The sequence below is a fragment of the Mastomys coucha genome, unplaced genomic scaffold (assembly GCF_008632895.1).
Source record: "Mastomys coucha isolate ucsf_1 unplaced genomic scaffold, UCSF_Mcou_1 pScaffold22, whole genome shotgun sequence".
Lineage (NCBI taxonomy): Eukaryota > Metazoa > Chordata > Mammalia > Rodentia > Muridae > Mastomys > Mastomys coucha.
In genome coordinates, this window is record NW_022196905.1 from 154,557,426 (window position 1) to 154,580,795 (window position 23,370).

At 49.6% G+C, this 23,370-nt stretch overlaps 2 protein-coding genes across 2 annotated transcripts in view; one reads left to right on the forward strand and one right to left on the reverse strand.

Moving 5' to 3' along the window:
• Col4a1 (collagen type IV alpha 1 chain) overlaps positions 1–20,340 on the reverse strand; it is a 119,734-nt gene extending 99,394 nt beyond the window's left edge. Inside the window, exon 1 of the mRNA XM_031339027.1 lies at positions 20,087–20,340. Within this exon, the coding sequence (XP_031194887.1) occupies positions 20,087–20,170 (84 nt within the window). The 5' untranslated portion in view covers positions 20,171–20,340. The remainder of the gene's footprint in view (positions 1–20,086) is intronic.
• A 62-nt stretch (positions 20,341–20,402) lies between these two features.
• Col4a2 (collagen type IV alpha 2 chain) overlaps positions 20,403–23,370 on the forward strand; it is a 143,484-nt gene continuing 140,516 nt past the window's right edge. The window contains exons 1-3 of the mRNA XM_031339026.1: positions 20,403–20,685; positions 20,991–21,079; positions 21,202–21,256. Of these exons, the coding sequence (XP_031194886.1) occupies positions 21,036–21,079; positions 21,202–21,256 (99 nt within the window). The 5' untranslated portion in view covers positions 20,403–20,685; positions 20,991–21,035. The remainder of the gene's footprint in view (positions 20,686–20,990; positions 21,080–21,201; positions 21,257–23,370) is intronic.

Here is a 23,370-nt window from a genome sequence, read left to right on the forward strand (position 1 = left end):
AGAGAGAGAGAGAGAGAGAGAGAGAGAGAGAGAGAGAGAGAGAGAGAGAGAGTGAAGATCTGGGTGACCTGGCTTAATTGGGCACATTGATGTCCCGATCAAAGTGAATCCTCCACCTGTGGAACAAATAGCAGCTCACAGGGCCACAGAACTTGTACAAAATCAGGAGCTCTTCTTTCTCCTGCTACACAGCCTGCCAGCCTGTCAGGAACGTCACTCCCTCTCCTGTGCTTTCAAACATCTGCAGCTGCCTGCTTTGACCTTCACCTCCCCAATACTCTGTGGATGCTTCCTTCCCTCCAAGGTCTCTGTTATCTACACTGTGCCCCCACTGCCTCCCCGCACCAAGCCTGACCTCCACCCATGTGCACCTGAAGGATTTTCTGAGGTGTAGCCTTGCCTGGTCATGCAGATCTTGGGCGATTGTCCTGCTGTTGTATCAGGGATGGATCCCAGCATCTCAAATCACCATGATTCCAGTTCCAGGACACACAGCTGGGGCTCTGTGCCCCCTCCTGGCATCACTTCCTCCTCGATGGAGAAATGTAAAGTAGGCAAGCAGGGTTTACTTCAACAGCTGTTTTTATATTCTACACTTGAGGTTGTTTTCTTGTTTATCAGTAACAACTACTTAGCTGAAAGTAAAATGTAAATGCCAATAGCAGGGATGTGGAGATGTATACATCCAAACCATGATGCCACTTTATACTCAGACTTAACAGGAAAGATGCACAATGAAAAAATGCACAAGGAAGGTCACGAACAGGCACTGCATAAGTATGCACACACAAAGATACTCACATTCTGCCACATACAATTGCATAAACATGCAACAACATACACATTCATGCACCCATACAGGCATGTGCCTGCTCAGCTCTTTCTTCCTATGCACATCAAGAATACAGTTACATGTGCCTGCACACATGTTCTTGCATTCTTGTCTTCTAGCATGCACACACTCAGAGAGAGAGAGAGAGAGAGAGAGAGAGAGAGAGAGAGAACATTCAAAGGCTGCCTGTCATGTCACGTGCACGCTGGATGAGGTAGATTCCAAACACATTCCCACCGTAGTGAGCCTGGCTCACTTGACAGCATTCCTAGGTACTTCTGTAGGGTCACCTTTCATATCCCTAGGGCTCTAACCAAATGTGGAAAGACTAGGAGTGGGGAGGGCAGCTCCTGGTCGCCTAGAAAACAGTGCTTTGCAGCATGGATGGTTTCTGGATGATGGTTTCTGATCGTTCACTGAGCTGCAGAGAAGATGAGCCCCAGCCCATGGGACCTTATCTGATGGGTTGGGAGTTCTTCCCCAATTCCTACTCAATATCCCAAAGCCCTTTGGGATGGAGCAGAGCTCTGTGTGTGTACATCTTACCCACAATCCCATTTTCACAATAGGCACCAGGGTCTTCCCCAGCCAAGGAAGGAACAGACAGAAGAAAGACCAAAGGTTGTGTCCTTCCAGGCTCCTGAGCTGTCCGTAACTGTCCCTCATGCTGCTGCAACCTGGTAAACACAGCAAACTCTTTGCAGTGTCTCCCCCTGCTAGCCACATCTGAAAAAATGGTACTTAGGTCTCCATCTAGTCCCCTAAGAGATTGGTTCTTAGAGTCACGGAAAGCTAAAATGGGAGCAAAGATAACATTCTGGAAGTCAGAAACCCACAACCCATAGCACGCCTCTAAAATCTGTAAGCAGAGTCCATCCCTGCAGCTTGCAAACGATCCTCATTGGCTTCAGCGCTGGCGCAGAAATTCTGAAGGAATAGCATCTTAGGAAAGCTACAATGGTCTCTGTCTTGAGATGTCAACTTGATGCAACGTGGTAGCATTCAGTCCCCAAAAGAATAGAAATCTACGAGACCCTTCAGCCATCTTCTTCATCCGTTTTGTTTAATAAACATGGAAGGGGCATGCTATCCATGAGCATACATTGCCCAGCACACATGGAACTAGGTTTTCGACCACATTTATCACAGACAGCTCAAAAGTTCTCCCATCAGAAGCCACTATGATTTTAGTATTTCCAGATTCAGAAATACTTGGGAGTATCAACTATCCTGGGTACAGAACCAAAGTCTAAATGAATAATGAAGTATTGTACATACAAGATGGAAGCCATTTTATACAATACTGTCATGATTTTGTACATGAAACAGAAATCCCATGGTATGACATTTCCCACAAGATCTTGGATTTTTGTATTGGGCATGTCCAACCTATGGTAATATATAAGAGCCACTGAGCTAAGTTGTTATAACAGCTAGTTATAACAGCCACAGTTGAGCCATGATTTGCCCAGTTATTCTACTGTGTATGAGCCACTAATAAACAAACTTAGCCACTGGATCATCAGGAAGCACACACACTCCCTATTCATTGCCTTCATCTAAGCCCTCCAAGGTCTATACAGAAGAGAAAGATAGAGAAAATTGGAATTATACTTTTCTCTATGACCATGGCTTGAGACCTTCAGGTACAGTCTAGACTCTACCCAACTACCACCCTAGGACCCCAACTGATAGCATCCCCTGGGACTCTTGAAGCCCACACAGTGGGTTCCCTTCACCTCCTACTGTCTCTCTCTGGTAATCTCAACTGACAGTCACCCAGTCTCTTCCCAAGACTGTGCCAGACCCTCTGTGAACAGAGCTCAGCTTAGCTTTTGCCCTGGACTCTCACAGTGGGGGAAAGGGTTAACACCCAACTTCACTCAGTGTGTTCGAGAGAGCAGAGTCTGGACAAGTGTAGAAGGAAGGAGCAGCCTGCCCTCTAGGACCCTCTGTGGCTCAGGAGGATGGAGAAGCTCACAGGCAGGAAGACTCTAAATCGTAAGTAACAAATCCACAGCAGAGAAAGCTTGGTGTGACAGGAACCAGAGAGTAATGGGAACTTAAGGAGATACCAGGACACTCTTTCTGATTTACTTTTATGGGGGGACATGGCTGCCTAATGTTCTGGGGCAGGGGGCTGGCTGGAGGCCAGGAAATGAGCTGGAGATGAGACAGAGGCTCCACCTGGAAGGGCTAGCTCCTATCAGTGATCAGAGCCTCTGCAGGGAGGCTCTGCTGCCTGGGATTGAATAAAAGACAAGGAAGGTCAGGGTGAGACAGCTGGGATAAGAGAACCAGGCTTGAGTCATCCTAGGACATCCATCCTGGGAAAAGGAGGGGCAATCCCAGAGCAGGGAAGGGTAGACTAGACTAGAAGATGGTAGACAAGCAAGCCAGAAGGTCAGCCACCATAGAAAGCCCATGAGGGCAGAAGACCCTCAGGTATCTAAGAGTGCCCCCTGGTACTGAGGACGGCTCTCTAAGCTCAAGGTAAATTGCCCTCAGATGCAGCTCTGAGGTCCTACAGCCTCTGGGTGCTGCAGAGCATTCGATGAGGCACCCAAGCACACAGAGCATGGGCAGAGCGTGTGTCTGCTGCCATGTCCCAGGCTGTGGACAGACACAGGAGATTTAGGCAGCCCCTTCGTCTGGCTGGAGCCCCACTCTATTGTCTAACGTGAGTTCTGAGATCCTCTAAAGGAGTTTGGAACTAGCACAAAACTCTAGAAAATTCAGGAGTGGCAGATGGAAATATGAAGGCTGGAGGCGGAGAGAGGAGAGCTGAGATTCGCCTTGTGCTTCTCACTCAGAGGCCACCCACCTAGGGGAGAGTCAGGACAAGCCAGGCTATGGGCAGGATAGGACCTTCCTTCCGTCTATGCCCTTGCTGGTTTCTTTTGGAGCTTTCAGTGATGACAGCAGCATTCTCCTCATAAGCTCCAGTAGCACCTCAGCATTTCAAAAGTCAGACAGCAAGCAGTCTGCCCTAGACTCAAGGTCCCCGCCCAAGGCCAGGCCAGCCTAGAGGGATCTAGCACCCCTAAACAGTTAGACACAGTTACAAATCTAAATATTCCCCAGCCCTTTGTCTGCTACGCTTCCAGCGCTATTAATACCCTATCTTCAAGTTCCTGCTTTACTCTAAGAGAAAGCCAGGCCCAAGCCTGAACCAGAGCCTAGTTTCCCACCTACTTTTCCACGCAGCTGAAGCGTGTGACAATGGGAGCTGGTGGCTGGGTCTCCAGAGAGGTAACTGGGTTGTGAAACAGTGTCCCATTGGTGAGGGTCATGTGCCAGAGTGGCCTTGCCCAGGAAGGCCCTGCTAAGGCTCAAGGACAGGAGGGAGCATGGCTTCTTCAAATCCCACATGGTTCCCAGGCTATTTACGGGTAGGAAGTGCACAGGGAAGGAAGAGCGCTTCCTTTCAGGAGCTAACCAGGAGCTGCAAGCCCAGAGCCACAGGAAATGCAAAGTTTCCACTTAGGAAGGGCAGCAGGGGCTGGAGAGACATGTGCACAGCTGGGTTCACACATGGGGACCCACTGCAAAAACAAAGCACATGGGAGATGTCACCACCTCGGGAAAGGAAAAGGGGCTCCCAGAGAATCTCATCTCTGGCTATGGGGGCTAAGCCTTTCCCAGGCGTAGGTAATGCTGCTGGCAAGCTGGTCCTCGCTGCATCCACTCTTCGGGATTTTTTTCTATACCAAATGTGTTTTCCTTGGACAAATAAAAAAAGAATAGAATCACAAGAATGTGGCAGTCAACACAGGCATGGTGGTGGTTGCCGTCTTGCCAGCATTTAGGTAGTGGAGGCAAGAGATCTGGTTATTCTGGGCTAACATGGGATACATGAGCCATCCATCTCAAAAGAACCTGACTAACCCACCTAAGTACAGAGAAAGTCTTACCCTGCCCCCCACCTCTCTCTCTTTCTCTCTCTCCCCCCCTCTCTCTGTGTGTGTGTGTGTGTGTGTGTGTGTGTGTGTGTGTGCTCATGAGCTCTTGTCTAAAGCCCTAGGCAATTCTCTTTGCTAAGCCAGCCCTCAACCCCAGGGGTATACTGACAGGAGAGGAGTTTCTGGCCTCAAAGATGGCGTCTGAATGACCCCATCTTGGCCCAGAAGTATAGGGCTAGAGTCATTAGCAATGAGTCAGGGAAGTGCCAGAGGCTGCCCAGAGGAGAGGCCCCCACAAGGTGAAGGGATCAGGACCACTGCATCCCAGCCTCTGTGGTCTGGGCGCATTCACTCCCCAGTGTCCTCACCTGAGAAGACAAGGCCCTGTAAGTCTACCTGCGGCTGGCCTTGTCCACTCTCAGGAATCACCTATGGACCTTGTCTCCACCAATTTCTCAGTTTCCCATCAAAGAAGACTGACTAGCTAGCTACCCCCGAGTGCTAATCGTTCCCGGACTGTGGGCACTTCCTGCTTCCTCATATGCTGCATATGCTGTGCTGTTGCACATCTGTGTCCCAGACCTAAGACATAATTGCAGCCATCCTCGGGAGGCAAAAGATCTGTCTGCTGAAAAGCCAGAGCCGTCCAGAGACACCAGATACCCAGGAAGCCACGGGCTGCCTCTTCAGGGGCCACTGCCAGCCACCGCCCGCATCTTCCTCCATCTTCCACAGAAAGTGTCCCCCCCACATGACCAGATGCCAGAGTGGCCCGCACAGGCTCTCTGCATCAATAAAGACAAAAAGGTTACTTTAAGGCCCCCCAGGAAAGGGGTTAAAGAGTTCTGACCTTGAAATGAGAGGATGACAGAAAGGGGCTGCCCTGGAAGCAGTCATGGCTAGGAAGAAAGCTATTCTCAGCTTCCTGGGCTCCCCCTCCCCACTAAACTCCAGCTAGCCACACTGCAAGTATTTGGCTCCCTTCGAAAGCAATTTGACGTTTCTCTAAACAGGGCGGTCCTGTTTCACACTCAATAATTTTTATATGCTGTTGCATACATTCTGTTGTTTTCCTCCCCTTTACAGTCTGGCTAAAGGCCTCTTAAAATTGACTTTCTTCGGTCATGCAGTGTGTGGATACATTTATCCCCACATGTACACAGGGACCACACCACAAGCCTGGGGACCGCACTGCGAGCCTCGAACTTCCTTGGGACAACCTTCAGGCTTTGATTCCCATGTTTCCCCCAGGGACACACTCTGTGTAGCTTCAGTTTTATCATCAAAATGTCGTTGCACTGTTTAAAGTTTATGTCCAAGACATAATTTCTTTTATAATTTACCCTCTTAATCAGCACATCTAATGACCAACAACATGTTTACATTACCCAAGAGTTTCCCTTAAAAGGCAGCCTCGCCGGGAGCATTCTTTCTCTGTCTCCTCAGCTCACTTGCCCCATTCCCTTTGGACTCCAACTCCACGCCTAAAGTACAGCATGAACATTTTCAGAAGCATCTGGGGCGGCCAGGGCTGCCTGGGGGAAGGTACCTGTCCAATGTCCATTCCTGGATCGCCCCAGTTGATGAGCTGTGCACCTTCACATCCTTCATCTCCCCTATATTCCACCAGATCCAACCAGTTTCTCTTGTTGTTAGAGGGCTTGCTTTGGGTTCAACTCTATCTTACATTTGTCCCGTCAGTGGCCCTAGGTGTAATGTCAATCTCCTCAGTGACAGGTGGTCACTGAACCATAGAACACGCCATTGGGTGGCACAGAGGAACAGGTACCATCACTTAGATAAGCACAGAATTGGACAGGTCAGGAAGGGGAGGGGTTATCTCTGCTCAGAGCACAGACAGAGGCAAAGCCCCTTCCTGGGACCTGGATCACCACCTGTTTATCTGTCTAGGTGTCCCCAAGCATCTATCTGGGCATAACACCCTGCCTGTGCCTCTACACTTTTCTCAGAGGAACCTCACCAATGCCAAGGGACTATTCTAGATAAACACCACCTGCTCACCTGCTTTTTTTTTTTTTTTTGATATACTTTATGTTTTAAAACAAAACTTTTCCAAGCCTTTCCCTTTCTTACTCCCTTAGGCAATCTCAGCCACTTGCTTCTGAGCCTGGGGAGAAAGCAGGTGGAAGGCTTTAGCAGGGGTCCCCTCATGCCCGCCTGCCTGTGTCCCAGAACAGGACCTCACTGGGAGTGCTCGAGTTGACAGTACCCATCAGTAGAGCAGGCCATGGGAGAGCTTTACTTTGAGGCCACCTTCTCTGCCTGTGTGATTGATTCCACACCTCCTAGCCGCCTCTGTGATCGCACGGATCACAGTGTGTAGGGCCGTACTGGGTAGCTAGTCCATGATGCCCCACACAGCCACTGCTCACATGCAGTGATCCTGACTCAGGGTCATAGTTCTGACAAACTTAAGCAGGTTAGAAACACTAGCACATCTTACTTCTTCCTTACCCTCTGATACTTTTTTATTTCAGATGAGAAAAGCCAGTTAAGGAACCACATGAAGGGTCATCATTTCCCACCATAACAAACATAACAAATGCAGCAGCACAGCAGATATTTACTTTCTGTCTCCTCCTCTTAGTAAGGACACCTCCCACCCACAGGATGACAGTGCACGTGTTGCCCAGTCTAGGATAAGCAGCGGTGCCTTCCCCCAAGAGTCCAGCTGGCTTTTCTCATGGAGTCAGTGATGATTTTCATAGCAACAACTTCCCCCCTCCAATGCATCATCCCTAGCCCACACATCAGCCTCTTCCTCTTGCCCATGATCTAGTAAGCCTCCCAGGAAAAGGTTGCCATGTCAACTGTGACCAGGGCTTTAATGGCTGTGAGTCCGAGTGGGACTGGGGACAGGCTCCGATTGCTGATTCTCGTGGACCACTGTGCATTTTGTAGCCACAGGTCCCCAGTTTGTGTGCCTGGGGATTATGAAAGCACCCCCTTTCTCATCATCTGTAAACCCCACCCCACCCCCACCAGAGCCACTCCTGCTAGCTTGTCTGTGGAGACTATAACTTCAAAGCCTAGGATGACATTCTTACGTCACTATTGTGTGACACATACCGTCCTCAAAGCATGCTACTTTCTGAATGCCCTGTCATTTTTACAGCTGGTGTTTCTGCATCTGATGGCTTCATCTACCCTACACCCAAGTATTTCTCATGACTAGCTTTGTGTAGAACAGTGAATTAAACTACTTCATTTCCTACTCTACTGACATTTCAAATTTTCTCTTTAAAATGGAGCAACTCTGGGGCTGGTGAGATGGCTCAGCAGATAAGAGCACTGACTGCTCTTCGGAATCCGGTCCTGAGTTCAGATCCCAGCAACTACATGGTGGCTCACAACTACCCATAATGAGATCTGACACCCTCTTCTGGTGTGTCTAAAGACAGCTACGGTGAGTGGGGCAGGAGCAAAAGAGGCTGTCCTGAGTTCAATTCCCAGCAGCCACATGATGGCTCATGGACATTTGTACAGCTACAGTGTACTCATACACATTAAATAAACAAATAAATGGATGGAGCAACTCTGAATGTCTGAAGACAGTGCTTCAGGTACACACAAGACTTCCAGGAAAGACTCATAAATGGAGCAGTTCTGAATGTCTGTGAATCTGAAGACAGCGCTTCAGGTACACACAAGACTTCCAGGAAAGACTCATAAATGGAGCAGTTCTAAATGTCTGTGAGTGAAGACAGTGCTTCAGGTACACACAAGACTTCCAGGAAAGACCCATAAATGGAGCAGTTCTGAATGTCTGTGAGTCTGAAGACAGCACTTCAGGCACACACAAGACTTCCAGGAAAGACTCGGGTTCTCTTCTTACATTTATAGATCTGTAGCAAACTAGAGTTTCTGAGCCTGGGACACTTCAGAATCAATCCCTTTTTAAAATCATATCTAATTGAGCCTGATAAAGATTAAAAACAGCTTACTTGTATTAATTCCATAAAGGCACCAAGGGCGACTGCTCTAAATGCTCTTCTCCAGCCTGATACATAGTGCGTATAGAAGAACAGCTCACTACATGCATACATGGACAGCATTTAATATATGTGATACACACATGCACATATGAACACAACGCGCCCAATAGACGTGTGTATTTGTGATCACTAAAAAGCATCTCTTTAGGAAGTCCAGTTGCCAGCATGCTCCCTGAACACACTTCACACACACGAGCAAGCATTCTGGGAAAACAATGTACAGATGGCTGGAGAGGTGGCTCAGCGCTGAAGAGCACTTGTTACTCTTGCAGAGGACCAGGGTTGGGTTCCCAGCACCCACACAGTGGCTCACAACCTTCTGTTACAGAGGTCCTATACCCCCATCTGAGCTCTAAGGACTCCTGCACACACAGGTCACACATAACACACACACAAACACACCACACACACATGTATCTTCAGGACATACATATACACATAAAATTCAACAAAGAAAGAAGAGGTATCAGATCAGACCTGTGCAGAGGGTTTTTACAGGCCTCCCTGGGGCTTTCCCACTCCTGGGGTTCTTAGCAGCTGACTACTCTCAGTGTATCAGACTTCATGTTTATGTTCTCCCACTGAGTGACTTTCTGACCTGAAATCCACCACAGTCAAAAATGGTTTCCAAAGTACAGACAGAGAAAGAGCTCATACTATGGTCATTTACTTTTTTAAATGTATTGTTTTTATTGTGTGTGTGTTATGTGTGAAAGATAAACATTTTCTTTGCTAAATCTAGGTGTGTGTGTGTGTGTGTGTGTGGTTGTGTGTGTGTGTACACGTTCACCTGTGTACACATGCATGTGGAGGCCAGAGATCAACTTTGAGTGACATTCCCCTGGTGTCATCTGCCTTTCCTTTGGCCTGGGACTCAGGAGTTAGTTTCACTGTCTGGCCAGAGCAGCAGGAAACCCTACCCATTGCCTCTGCGGCGCTGGGATAGAGCTGTGTACCGGCTTGGCTTTTTACGTGAGTTCTGAGGACTGAATTCAGGTCCTTATACACATTAGCAGCTGAGCAATCCTGCTGGCCCCGTGTTCAATCTGTGTTACAGACTAACTACTGAGCTTCACTAAAGCAATTTCATCGCTGTGTCTCACTGACAACCCCTACCGATTAACTCCCTCCCCTCCTCTCCCTCCACACTCCCTAACCTCCCCTCCCCACACATGGTTTCTTTTCTGCCTTCAACTCTTAAATATATGGTTTGTTGTGTTTTTTTTAAGTCTCGGTTCCATGTTTAAAAGAAAATATAATATTTATCTTTTTCCTCTCAACGTCTTTTCTCCTCCCTTCCTCTAGTTCCTTTCCCTACAAAGTAGTCCTCACTCTGCCTTCATGTCACACACACACACACACACACACACACACACCTAGATTTAGCAAAGAAAATGTTTATCTTTCTGAGTCTGGCTTGTCTCAGGTATAATGGTAATCTTCAGTTCCATCCATTTTCTCACAAATGACATAATTTTCATTTTTTAAAGACTCCTCCACTGCCTGTGTCTGCCATGTTTTCCTTAAATGCATCTGCTGGGAGGCTGTTTGCATAGCGTGGCTGCTTGGGCTGGGCACAATAGATTTCCTGTCAAGGAACGTGCTAGGATGTGGTGGCCGAACTGGGAGCTCCAGGACATTAGCTGTGGTCCCTCTGCTTCCAGGACATTAGCTGTGATCCCTCCGCTTCCAGGACATTAGCTGTGGTCCCTCCATCTAACACAATGCTTGCTGCTACCTCTGTGTACACAGCTCACAACAGTCTGAGTTCACACTGGGGCAGACCAAAGTCAAGCTGCATCTTTTTGCTCCTCTCAGGTAATGGAGAAGGGTCTCAAAGCAACTCCCAAAATGTGTGGGCACCACTCCAGGTGTTGATGGAAGATGGTGCCTCTGAAACAGCTGTAAACACCTGAGAACTGGAGGCTCCCTAGATGGGGGAGCGCATGCTCACACTGCAGCTGTGCCCACAGGAGCCCAAAAGGCCTCCTCTACCTGTCTCCCTCTGGGACTACCTTAAGGACAGCACTCAACAGCTATGCCATAACAACATTTGATTATGTGTGTGGATATTAATTGCAATTAATTGTGTATGTGTGATATAAATGGCAATATTTTATCAACACTCCAGTAAGCAGCTCGTTTTTTTAAAGAATGCACTAGAGGTTTTAAAAGAGGGAGATTGCTCCAACATCCCAGCTTTATCTACAAGTGAAGATCAAAAAGTCCAGCTAAGAACCCACCAAGGAGGCGTGGCATCGAGCAACACAGCAGTCAGTCACCTATCCACCTCTCAAACAACCAAACAGGTGCAGACCTCACAGCAACCCTAAAGGAATGTGTCACTCTTCATGATTTATACATGGGAAAACAGAGGCGTGGAGCAGTCAGGATGCTGGTCCAGCCTCATAGTTACCTTCTGGTAAGTCAGGAATCTAACTACATTTCCTCTGCCTCTTCATTCATAGCTGCATATGACACTCGTCCTAGAGTTTCAGGACAGACATGAGCCACTTCTGAGGCTCAAGGGGAAGAGAACACAAGTTCATTGTTCAGTTTCACACATTATCATCTCATTGTTAAAGTTACTCTGACTTGGTGAAGAGGGAAAGCCATGTCTTAGAACATATTCACTGAGCACGGCCCCATGAAAGACGAGAAAAGACCCGGAGTCAACCAGAAAACATTAAACGACTATCATAAAAAGTCTTTTTTTTTTCTCAATTTCAAAAGCCCAAATTCCAGAATAAAGAAATATAATCATTCAATTTTTTCAATTCTCAAGTGTTTGGGAAAGCAAAATCTAATTATGAAGAAGGCAGCCAGTGGTGGCCGGGTCAGACTTGGGTAATAAACTGATAAGAAGCATGTGGTCTGGTCCCAGCCTTACTGAAGGGTCAGTCTGTGATCCACCCACTGCATAAACAATGTCATGAAACCCAGTGTGCCCGCCAATCAGGAAGCAGCATTGATCCTGAGCTGTTTGTATGTATATCCAAAGTAAACCTATCTGATCCAGAGACTAAATGACTGTCTGATAGCTAGGATCCACCGCCCCCCACCCTCACCACCCCCAGCACTGACCCATTTTCCTGCCTGCCTTGGCAACCTCAGCTTAATTTTATAGGCCATTTCCTGACCAAAATTTAGGAGTTATTTTAAACCACTAACCCCAAATGGTCTTTAATCTCCAGGAAATGGGTTTGGTTGTAATGGGACACAAATCAGATATTCCCAGTCAGGGAACCAGGTGGCCGAAGCCAGGGAAGGGAGTTATTGTGAGCTGTGAGCCTGTATGCAGATCACTGCATGGCCCAGCTGGGCTCCACCCCTGATGACCTCCACACAAATGTTCACTGCCCCTTTAGCAGGTGAGCAGCCTAAATGTCACCACGAAGGCTGGCAGGCCTCAGGCCAGCCCTGTGAAAAAGCTCCTTCTTTACGTGATGGAGAGAAGGGTTCTCAGGAAACCAGGGCAAATTAGTTCACCAGCATCCGCTTCTTCACACACTGAAAGTATGCTGGGGCCTTCTAAAAAACATGCTAGTCGTCAACAATAATAGCCCTAATAAGAATCAAGATAACAAGAATAAGACGGAGGGCATTTCCCATGCAACGCTTTGGCTTCAATCTAACAGCGAGTCAACGGAGATCCCTAGATGCTAGCATGCTGATACCATTGGGCTGCTGGCCAGAACCTAACCATACACCAAGCTGCTGCCTAGAAAAGGCAAAGAGAACAGCTAGAACCGAAGTCTCTGGACCAGTAACATCCCCCGCTAGAAAGTTAGAACCTTCAGTGCACCCACACTACTGATCCAGAAACTTTGGGTGTATCCTCTATCCCCGGTGCTGCTGATGCGGGTATGAGCTTCACAGTGCTGATGTAATGATCCGATCGCTCTCCTCCAGCCCCACCTGCCCAGTGACATCATGACTTGGCTATCTGCTCCCCTGAGTTTGCTTTTCATTGAACCAGGTATTGCTTGGCATTAAGCAAGCACTGCATAAATGCTTTGCAAACAATAGCTCATTTTCTCCTCATCAACAGGGTCAGTGCCTTTCAGCCACCAGGAGGCCAGAGCCAGTGCACCAGCATGTCAGCCTCCAGCGGGGAAAGGCAGATCCTTAGTCCCTTCCTCCCGAGATGTGACCCATTGTCTATTCTAAGTTGTGTGCTTGCATCTGATTTCCTAGCATTCCCTTACCAGCGAAACAGGCTTTTCTTTTTGTCTGCCTAAGCTTAGGCCACCGGGAGTGAGACCAACCCCCTCCTCTGGCATATATACACTGAGGTCTAGCTAACTTTCCAAGTTATAGATTTTCCAAGTGACCATTATAGTAAATGGACCTAACTCTGGGTCTGTGTCGTTTGCCTACTGAAACCTCACATATTGCCGTAGTAATAATGATGCCATCATCATCCATTAAGCCTGATGCAGGGGCGTGCTGGTCCTAGCATATGCAAAGCGCTCACCTAGATGACCACTCTGCAAACTGAGATACTATTGTGTTCCATAGGAAAGCCAACGATGTAGCTCAAAACTTAAGGGCTAGTGAGGGGTGGGAGAGAGGGCTAGTGAGGGGCGGGAGAGAGGGCTAGTGAGAGGCGGGAGAGAGGGCTAGTGAGAGGGTGGGAGAGAGGGCTAGTGAGAGGCGGGAGAGAGGGCTAGTGAGAGGGTGGGAGAGAGGGCTAGTGAGAGGCGGGAGAGATGGCTGGGTGGCTAAGAGTGCTCACTGCCTTTCAGGGACCTGAGTTTAGTTCCTAACACCACATCAAGTGACTTACAACCACCTGTAACTCCAACTCCAAAGGTCAAACTCCTCTAGTCCCCTGGGTGCAGCACTCAGGTGCATGTTCACAGTTAAAAAGATCCTTTTTTAAAAATTAAGAGCTAATTAGGAAACATAATTACCTGAATACAAAAAGATACTAGAAACTAGCTACATCGTAGCCCAATCCTTCAGCTACTGTGTTATATATTCATGTTGATTTCTGTAAGATAAACACAGGGAAAATGTCACAGTAGTTACCATTAGGTTCATCAGACATCTGCTTACACAGGCCACCTGCTTGGCCTAGAAACTGGAGTGCTAGGTAAGGCTTATCCTTCAGAAGACACATGGCTGCTAATACCCAGGAAACATCACTGTTTCCAGAAGCAGAATGAGTGGCTGTCTTAGTCAGGGTGTCTATTGCTGCCATGAAACACTGTGACCAAAATGCAAGTTGGGGAGGAAAGGGTTTATTTGTCTTATACTTCCACATCACTGTTCATCATTGAAAGAAATCAGGGCAGGAACTCAAACAGGGCAGGAACCTGGAGGCAGGAACTAATGCAGAGGCCATGGAGGGGTGCTGCTTACTGGCTTGCTCATCATGACTTGCTCAGTCTGCTTTCTTATAGAACTCAGGATCACCAGTCCAGGGGTGGCCCCACCCACAATGGGCTGGGCCCTTCTTACCAAGTGAGGTTCCTTCCTCTCAGCTGACTATAGCTTGTGTCAAGGGGACATATGTCTTGGAAAGGTTGAGTTTCCTGTATCTCTATAAAAGCAGGCCTTTGCTTTCCAAAGTAGAAATTTAACAACAAAATAAGCCATTTTAGTTAAATATCAAATGCAGGAGGAATTCAGTTCCTCTAGAAATTGTGCTGAGTTGCTGGACATGGTGGCATGTACCTTTAATCCCAACACTCAGGAGACAGGGGCAGGCAGATCTCTGAGTTCATAGGCCAGCCTGGTCTACAGAGCCAGTTCTAGAGAACAGCAAGGCTATGCAGAGAGAACCTGTCTCCAAAAAAGCAAAAAAGATAAAAAAATAAAATAAGATAAAAAAATAAAAAAGTAAGTGTGCTGAGCAATGTCCAATTCCAATCAGATAAATCTCACGGGGATGAATAATCACACAGATGGCTTCCCATTCATATGGTGTGTTGGGCAAATGAAATGTAACAACTGCTTCCCTCAGTTCACAGCCAGTATCTCCTAATGTCTCCTGAACAAGAAAGGTCCCAAATACGACAAAATGTGGACTTGTGAATAGCAGTGTTCCCAAAAGAGTGGATGGACCACGGGGAGGATGCCCCTTAGCAGGTGGTGAGGCAGCACTGGGGCCCCTGTGGCAGGTGAGATATATCTGCTACATCCGCCTCAGGCACGGCACTCACCTCTTACCACACACCTGGAGAGATGCGAAACCTAGATTACATGAAGAGTGCTTATAGTGTGTGGTGTAAAAGCCAAACCTAGCCAGGCTTCCATAACGAACATTACTAAGCCACGGAATAAACTATTTACATAGGGAGGTCAGCACCGTGTGTGTTTCCATGTTGTGTTTAGTCTGTGCAGGAATATCTGCTCAGAATTCCAGATTCAGGGGAAACACCTCCCTGGGCCATTATCTTCGTTTGTGTTCTCTAATAATGCCGCAGGAGGGACACTGTGACATAGTTTCCAGGAGCCAGGACGCAGCCCCACCAGAACTCCCAGGGGAGGATGAGGGAACAACTGGGAAACATCAGGACCAATTAATTACCAGTGATTAATTCATGCCTCCACTTTTGGGCCAGGCTCTCTCCCTAGCAGAGTCAAGGTGCTTTAAAAAGATGTGCCTGAGGCATCTTACAATTGGCAGGGCTGTCAGAATCAAGTTCCCAAAGATGACGCCACAACAAACTATGTGGTGGAGAAAGCCTGCCTTCCCTGGTGCTTCCTCATTTACCTCATGCTCAGGCCTCTCTTTAGTAAAGTGTGACTATCCTCACTTTACATACCGGGGAGAGGGGCTTGAACAGTAATGGTTCTCGTTACGGTGAACTTTAAAATCCTACACCACACCCTAACTCTAGGAGGCTCAGAAGAATGGAAAGGCTGAGGGAAGACAGGCGTGTTGCAGGCGTGGGAGCATCAGAAATAAACTGGCAGCCCCTGCGAGGTCGGCTTGTGAGGATGATACTTGCGCAATCCGTACACCCATACTGAAAGGGTCTGCATAGCCGTGCTCACCATGAGAAGACCACTAGCTCCACACTGCAGAAGTGTTAGAGAGCAAAGAAGAAAGGCCGAGCAAGGAAGGGTAAAGGCCATCCTACCAAGAGAAGGGCCAGCATGGGTCAGAGCCATGGAGGGGCCAGGAGTGAAGGACACAGCTCCAGAGTCATTCACTGTCACTGTGATTAGGAAATAACCAAAATGGGAGGTGGGGCATCCGAAGGCCAGGCAGTACGAGAAGCTGAGGAGTCCAGCTCTGCTGAAGTTTGAAATCTAATGAGGACAGCTAGGGAGAGGTATCATTCTCCAACTATAAGCTTAAGATGACCTCTGTCGGGGGTGATGCAGAATTCAGGGAGCAGATGCCCAGGTGAGAGCTTAGAAGAGAGGAAAGCAGACATGCCCAGTGGGGCTGGGACAGGAAGCAAAGGGCAGCAGACAGCCTGACAACCCAGGACGAGGCCACACGAACAATGGCCGAGAACACAGGGTGGACCCAGGCTCCTCAGTGACAGACTGCCAAACATTAACCCCAAAGGAATCCTAGAGTTCAAACCTCAGAAGACATTCCCAATGACCCGGTTCTGATTTTGACCTTTCATTGTGTGCTGCACAATGGCAGACATGGTCCTTGGTATTGTTCTGTAGCTCACATATTTGCTGGCCGGGAAGAACAATGCCCCAAGATCCTGCGTTAGGCCCTCTATTGTTGTTCTTGCTTACTTTATCCCAGAGTTCCAAATGCCAAACCCTCTTGAAAGACACTTTAACGAGGTTAATCTGTTTCCAAGTTTGGGAACAATCGCTGTTCGATGCTGTTCGGTTGTGAACAAACATCGTACAATTCATCCTAACAGAGAGTCGTGCTGGGGTCAATTCATGAGGCCCTGCCCTTATCTCCAAGGCTCTGTGGTCCTTCGAGACTCCGGGTTCTATTATCTGTCAAACCTTTACCAGCTATTCACTAAATAACCCAGCTTGTTAGGCCCTCCCTCCATTCTCAGGAGAATGCCCACTGCTGTTAATGAATAATGAGGGGGTTTGTGAGTGTGGTCCCTCCTGCCCTCGCCCAAATCCACCTAGGTTTTCTGGGTCAGTTCTCAGACACTCCTATCTTGAGTAGTTCATCCTTGCTTAACTTTCCAACCTCCCCCTACTCCCAGGAGATCTCCCACCTGGAGAGAGGAGACAGGTCACATACTGGGCTGGGCACTCCTTATCTCTGATGGCCTAGACCTTACCCTTTAACTCCTCTAAGGCTTTGTAAAGCCAAAGGTCAGACACACCAACAGCGAATTCCCCAAACAGCTCCAAGAAGAGATTTCAAGGTCATTATGCAAAGCAAAGACCCTTCCTTAAGATTGACAGATACCAGAAAATGTCACACTACATTCTGCTGTGGGGCAGTGTCACAACAGCCAGGGGCTTCTATTCTAGCCCCCCACGTTTAGGAAATAATATCCTCCCTGGGGTCCCCCCAAACGCTAGACTAAGTTCTCCCAAGTCTTTGAGGTCCCTCGGTTGCGGTGCTCTCTGGTCCCCAGGTTTTCATCAGTCCAGGTCCTCACACCAAGACTATATGTTACTCCCTCAGATCTGCAATGTAGCCAGCACACTCCTGGAACAGGACAGGAAGTGGGTGTTCCAAGCACATTTGTGAAATAAAGGAAGGACAAAAATGTACATATAAGGAAGGGGCAGCGGGTGTGACTGCAGGGGAAACTGAGGCACGGGGCTCAAAAGCACTCTAAGTATCAGCTTAATAAGAGAAACATGAATCCCTTATCCCTAAACACACTCATGCAGTGTACACCCAGTAATTCAGTGTTAGTCAGCACCTCTGGTGGAGGCCTGTCTAGCACACACATGGCTAAAGCGAAGAAGATCCCTGGCTCATTTCAAAAGCCTTTACCCTTTCCCAGTCCTGCTCCTTGTAAAAAGAGAAAGAGGGCTGGGGACCCTCTTCCCTAGCACCCCATGCCCAATGTGCCTTGTTGGGGTTACATGGGAAACCAGCCTTCTCATCTAGATACAAACTCAAGGAGAGCCACCCAGACGGTCATGGGAAGAAATCCTTCCCTCTTCATAGGAGCTCTTTGGTCACTCAGTCCCTGGAGATGTGACTAATGTTCAGGAGACAGCAAAACTGCTGGGCAGGCACGGCCACACTTAGGGGAAAGTTCGAATCTCAGACCCAGAAAAGCCATTTGATAAGCATCAATAGAGAGTGCTTGCCCAGCGAGTATACAACCCTGGGCCCATCCCCAAGCAGACCTGATGCATCTTGCCATCTAAATGTTATGCTTAGAGTATGTTTGACTTGGATAATACAACGGAGGCCACTTCGTTGCTGTGGTACCTCTAACAGCTAGTGCTAAAAGGAGCAGGGCAAAATGTTATTGATATCGTGAAAGGAACATGGATTTCTAAATGAGGGCGGTGTTGTTTTTTAAATGGGTCTTCTTGCATACCTAAAGTCATATGCACATCAGCAGGCTTGCTAATCTCAGGTAAATGTCTTACCAAGGTAAGGTCTTAGGGTGCACACACTTAAGACAAGACAGCCGGAGGAACAGAGCAGAGCAAGTGTCAAGGAATGTACTTGGTCGTTTAGGACAAAATTAAATAGGAAATAAACCAGTGTCAAGCCTCGATGCTAGCTGGTTTGATTTTTCAAGTAAGATCAGGAGTTTGTGTGGCTGACTCATCTGTTTAAAGTCCTTAGTGTCTGGACGTGAGATCTCACAGTTAGCTTTGCTAACAGGATGGCTCAGAAAAACCTAAGACCAAACAGTGGGTCCTGCTTTTCAAACACAATGACCTACCCTGGTCCCCTTAGAAGTCCTAGATCTTTTGGTAAATATTTCCCACCCTGGGGACTGAACCAGGGCTATGCACATGCTAGGTAAAGCACTTCACCATGGATGGGGCTTCATCCATAAGCCTCTTTTTACTTTTTTTTTTTATTTTTAGGGAGGGTTTCCATAAGTTGCCTGGGCTAGCCTTTAACTCACTCTGTTGCCCAGGCTAGCCTTGAACTTGATCCTCCTGCTTTGGGTCTCCAAGAAGCATGAGCAACACGCCTGCATCACCAGCAGCAAGCCTGCCCTTTTGAGAAACTACCCTTAGCAAGGGAAAGGGTAGTTAAACAGCTACCTGCGGTGAAGGAGGCAACTCTCTGAAGTTGGTCGCTGATGTAACCATCCTTCTTCAGTAACCAATGAAGAAGCTGCTACCAGGGAGGCAAAACTCAATTAAGAAACCCCCTAGTAACGTTACCAGTTTATTCTAGTATGTACCAGTTAATAATTTATAGTATAGTTGATCAGTATCGCTCCTGCAGGAAAGAGGTGAAATTCTTAAAAGGGAAAGAAAAGGCACAATTAAGGAACAGTTTCTTTTCAAAATTGGCAGAGCCGGCAAGCAGCAAACACCGCTTTTAAGCATTTGAGGGGGAAGGCAAACTGTGGAGAGGCCACACCTTGTGGCCTTTGGGCCTGCATGGCTGTCACTGCAGCAGCAGCTGAAGTGTATTCTCTAGAGGGGAAGGCAGAAAGTCTGGCTGGGTTCCTCCAGAGCTGGAAGTCTGGCTCTTGCAGACATCTCCCAGCGCCCTCCTGGCCAAGCACAGCACCAGAGGAAACAAAAACTGAAAAAACAATTTGCGCAGGGAACAATGCGACGGAGTTTCGCTTTGGTTTCACACTCAAGTCTAAATGTGGTTATAATTTTCAGGCACACACTCATAAAAGGCAAGAGTTGAGGTAGAGGCTTTTAGGATGCGGAGAAGAGCCCCGAGTCTGTTCTCAAGCGTGCCGTAGGCTACACAAAAGTCGTGGGAAAGCAAAAATACAGATGTTTCCAGGCAAACGGCCCAAAGCTGTTCGGCCTCAACCATCACGGTCTCCAAACAACCAAAAACACACCCAAAGCGATTCCCCTGCACATGTGTGTGGGACCCTGAGTGGCGTGGGGTGTGCCTGGCCGCCCTTCCAGCCCCGACCCACTCGCACGCCCCGCCGCTGAGCGCCTTGGCGATGAGGGTTCAAATCTCACTGGCTCCTCGGTACCCTCACCCCGCCTTGGTGCGCGCTAAGCTTCACTCCCTTCCTAACTCTCCCGCACCCAGCCCAAAACAAAGGAGGTTCCGTAATGGATGTGCGATCGCAGTCCACAGGGACCACGAGCCGGAGACCCGGGGGAAGTGTGCACCTGGCCGTGCCACCCGCGACACCCTCGAGGGCCGGGCGGTTTGACCGCGCCAGGCGCTGGACAAAGAGGCCTCGCGGGGCGCCGGGGGTGCGGGGAGGGAGGCTGGGGAGCGCAGCCCGCAAGGGACTCACCTTCGCAGCGGCTCGGCTGCGCTCCTCGTGGAGCAGAAGGGAGGCGAGCAGCAGCAGAAGCCAGACGCTGAGCCGGGGCCCCATGGTGGCGCGCCCGGGGCGGCAGGGGACCGACAGAGACGGCGGGGAACTGCAGCCCGGCTCCCGTGGGCCGCGGCGAGGTGCTCAGTCTCGGAGGGCCCGGGCGTGAGCCCTGCTCACCGTCCCGGGTGCGGTGGCTCTGCGCAGAGACCTGAGCGCGCCGCCCGAGGAGCTCCCCAATTTGTTGGCGCTGCCCCCTCCCCTCGGCAGTGCGCGGGCGGCGTCTCCAAGGGGAGGACCCTGCGGCGCGGGTAAGAGGCGGAGGCTGCGCGCCGCTCGGGACTTGGTGTCGCAGGGAGTCCGAACGCCGGGGCTCTGCGCTCCGCACGCAGCTCCTCCCGCGCCCCGATTCCACGAGCCCCTTGGCTCGCAAATCCCGGGCAAGCACCGCCAAGGCACGCCGGGGCCGGGAGTCCGGCGCCCACGGAGCGGAGCAAGGCCGGCCTGGCCGCCGGTGTACCGCGGGCCAACGCTTCTGCAGGGGCCCATGCGCGCCGGCAGCAGCTCCTGACCCTGAGGTGAGAGCGACCCCCGGGAGGCGCCGAGAGCCAGGCCCCAAGTTGCGGACTTGTAGCTCTGGGGCCGGCTGAGGCCGCGCGCTCCATTGGATCGGAGCTGGAGGAATAGGGATCGTGCTGCATGGGCTGAGCAGCTCCAGGCAGGGCCTACGGAGAAGTCTCCCTTTTTCTGTCTCCTGATGGGACAGAACTTAGGTCACCCCGCAAGGAAACGAGAGACATTACTGCGGAGTCAGGGTGCCGAGATGACGATGCTCTCTCTCTGCGTGCAACCTTTGCTAACTTGCTTTGTCTCTTGCCTCCAGGTTAGGAAGGGATCGAGTCGAGTCTAGAGCTCAAAGACTGGGATCATGGACCGAGTGCGGTACACAGCGTCTGGCCCTCCGCTGCGAGGGTAAGTCGCCTTCTGCCTGGTCTCCTAGGTGTAGGGGACCTTGCAGGCATCTTTCTGAAGTTGACAAGTTGGGACCCGCTCGTTCTTGTCGCTCTCTTACCCTCCCTCCCTCTCCTGTGCAGGTGGCTGCTGCTAGCGACCGTGACAGTGGGACTCCTGGCTCAGAGCGTCTTAGGGGTAAGTACCGCTCGAACTCCACGAGCTTGGAGGTCCGCGTCCGTGACGGGTTGGGACGCTCGCGGAGCCTCGTGGAAGACAAGCTCGCCGAGCCCACCTGAGTGTGCGTGTGTGTTGTAGGTGTGTGCTACTGTGTCTGCCAGCCGCGCGTCCCGTGCAAGACAGGAGTCGGCCCTCTCTGGGGAGCTAATAATTAAAACATAGCCTCGGGCACCTTTTGCTGCCAAGCTTTGCTCTTAGCAGCGAGGGAAGAATGTCTGTCACTAGGCCACGAGGCGCACGGATGAAGGGGGCTGGGAGCAAAGCGTTTCCAGAAACTCAGCAGTGATGTCCAGGCACTGCGGTGAGCAGAGAGCATCTTGCTTAAATATGAGTCTCTGGGGAGGGGCGGAGCAAGGAGGAGACAGCCTCTTGCTTTAAGGTTGTTAGGGAACAAAGGAAAACCGCAGTCTCTCCCAAACCTTGAGTAGGCCCTGAAGAGCCACAGGCCAGCAGGAGGCCTGTGGTCCCTGGCTTCAGAGACTTGTTTACTATACCTGTGGCTTTCCCATGGCCAAAGCAGGCCTGCCAGAACTGCCTTTGAACTGAACTGGGGGATGATGCGCTGGAGCCTCCACGCATGTTAAAAGTAGCCAGTCTTTATAGAGCTGTACCAGTGCCACCAGAGTGGAGCGTTTGTTTCCTCGTGGGTAGTGCTGTTAAAAAGACGCATGAAACTTGAGGGCCCAGGCCAGGTGTCCTGCGTGCCCTGTTTACCTGTCTGTGGAGTACCCAGTGCCTAGACAGAGTTTGGAGACACCACCAGTACACTGAGCCTGGAACCAACACACCCTGGGGGACGGAGCTCTGCTTCAGCCGCCTTCCCGTCCCTCACCTAGCTAAACGCATCAGGGATTCTCAGGCTTGTAGTTCGTGGGGTCTGGTCCCAGCACAGAGTTGGTTTCCTGCTCTGCAGGGATGCAGGGCCCAGCAGGAGGAGGAAGGGAAGCTCTGACTGGGCTTTGACCGGTCAGCCCTGGCCAGTCTTAGAACTTGAGTCTGTCTCCTTCCTGCCCCAGTCGTCAGTGCTGACTTAAGAGCAGAACCTAAATCTTGGAACAGCCATTACCTATGGGCCCTCATGCATGACTCCCACTTGGCCAGGATCCGTAGACCACAGTGGCATTTAAACCCATGTTCCTAGAAAGTGACCGGCAGTGTGGCGACTCCCACAGCCCTGAGCGGCTGCACAGCTATCGATGTCTTTAATCCTGAGAACGGAGACCTTATTGGGCATCGTTTTTCAACTCCTGAAAGGGTTTGCTATGGAAGGGCATTTTACCCAGCTCTGCCCTCACCTCATGACACCAAGCCTCTGTCTCCATATTCCTCAGAATATTTGCAGCGTGTCATGAAGGCCATATTCCCTGCATATCCGATATATCTCCGTAGCACCCCCAAATCCTTTCCCATGCTACAAACTCACCTCAGCATCTCTGGCCCTTTACTCTTGGATGTGACTGTGAGCAGGTAGTTCTCAGAAAAGCCACATTACCTAGAAAGGCTTTTGAAAACTTCAGATCCCATCTCAGACAATCCAGCAGGACTTTCTGAGGCACTGCCTAAAACCCTGCATTCCCAAGACACAGGAAACTTTGGTAGCCCTGATCTAGCTGAGAGACAGCGTCTTATGTCTTGAATGTGCTTAGTCCATTCTCTGGGCTTTAGATTTTAAGTGTGCAAATGCATGTGAATCTGTGCGCCCGCAGCAGCGTGCAATTAGGATGGTTAACAATTTGGCCTGCTGGGTTTTTCACAGCTAGTGCCTGTGACACAATTTCTTGATGCACGGAATTCTTCCTTGTGGTGAGCTCTGCTCCTCCCCTCTTTATCTGTCTGATTCTGTGATCCTGTTCCATTGTTTTTGGTATCTGGAATCATTGTGGGGTGGATCCGTTCCAAAAAATAGGACCACCGGTTGTATCTTGTGGGGCTTCATGCAGGAGTAACTGGGAATTGTTAGTGAAAAGAATGGGCAGTTACCTAATGAATGTTTCTTGCATACCAGTTTGTGCCTGAGTACATCAAAGCCTCCAGGAAAATACTCCCAAGATGGGTAACTCTTATGGCCATTT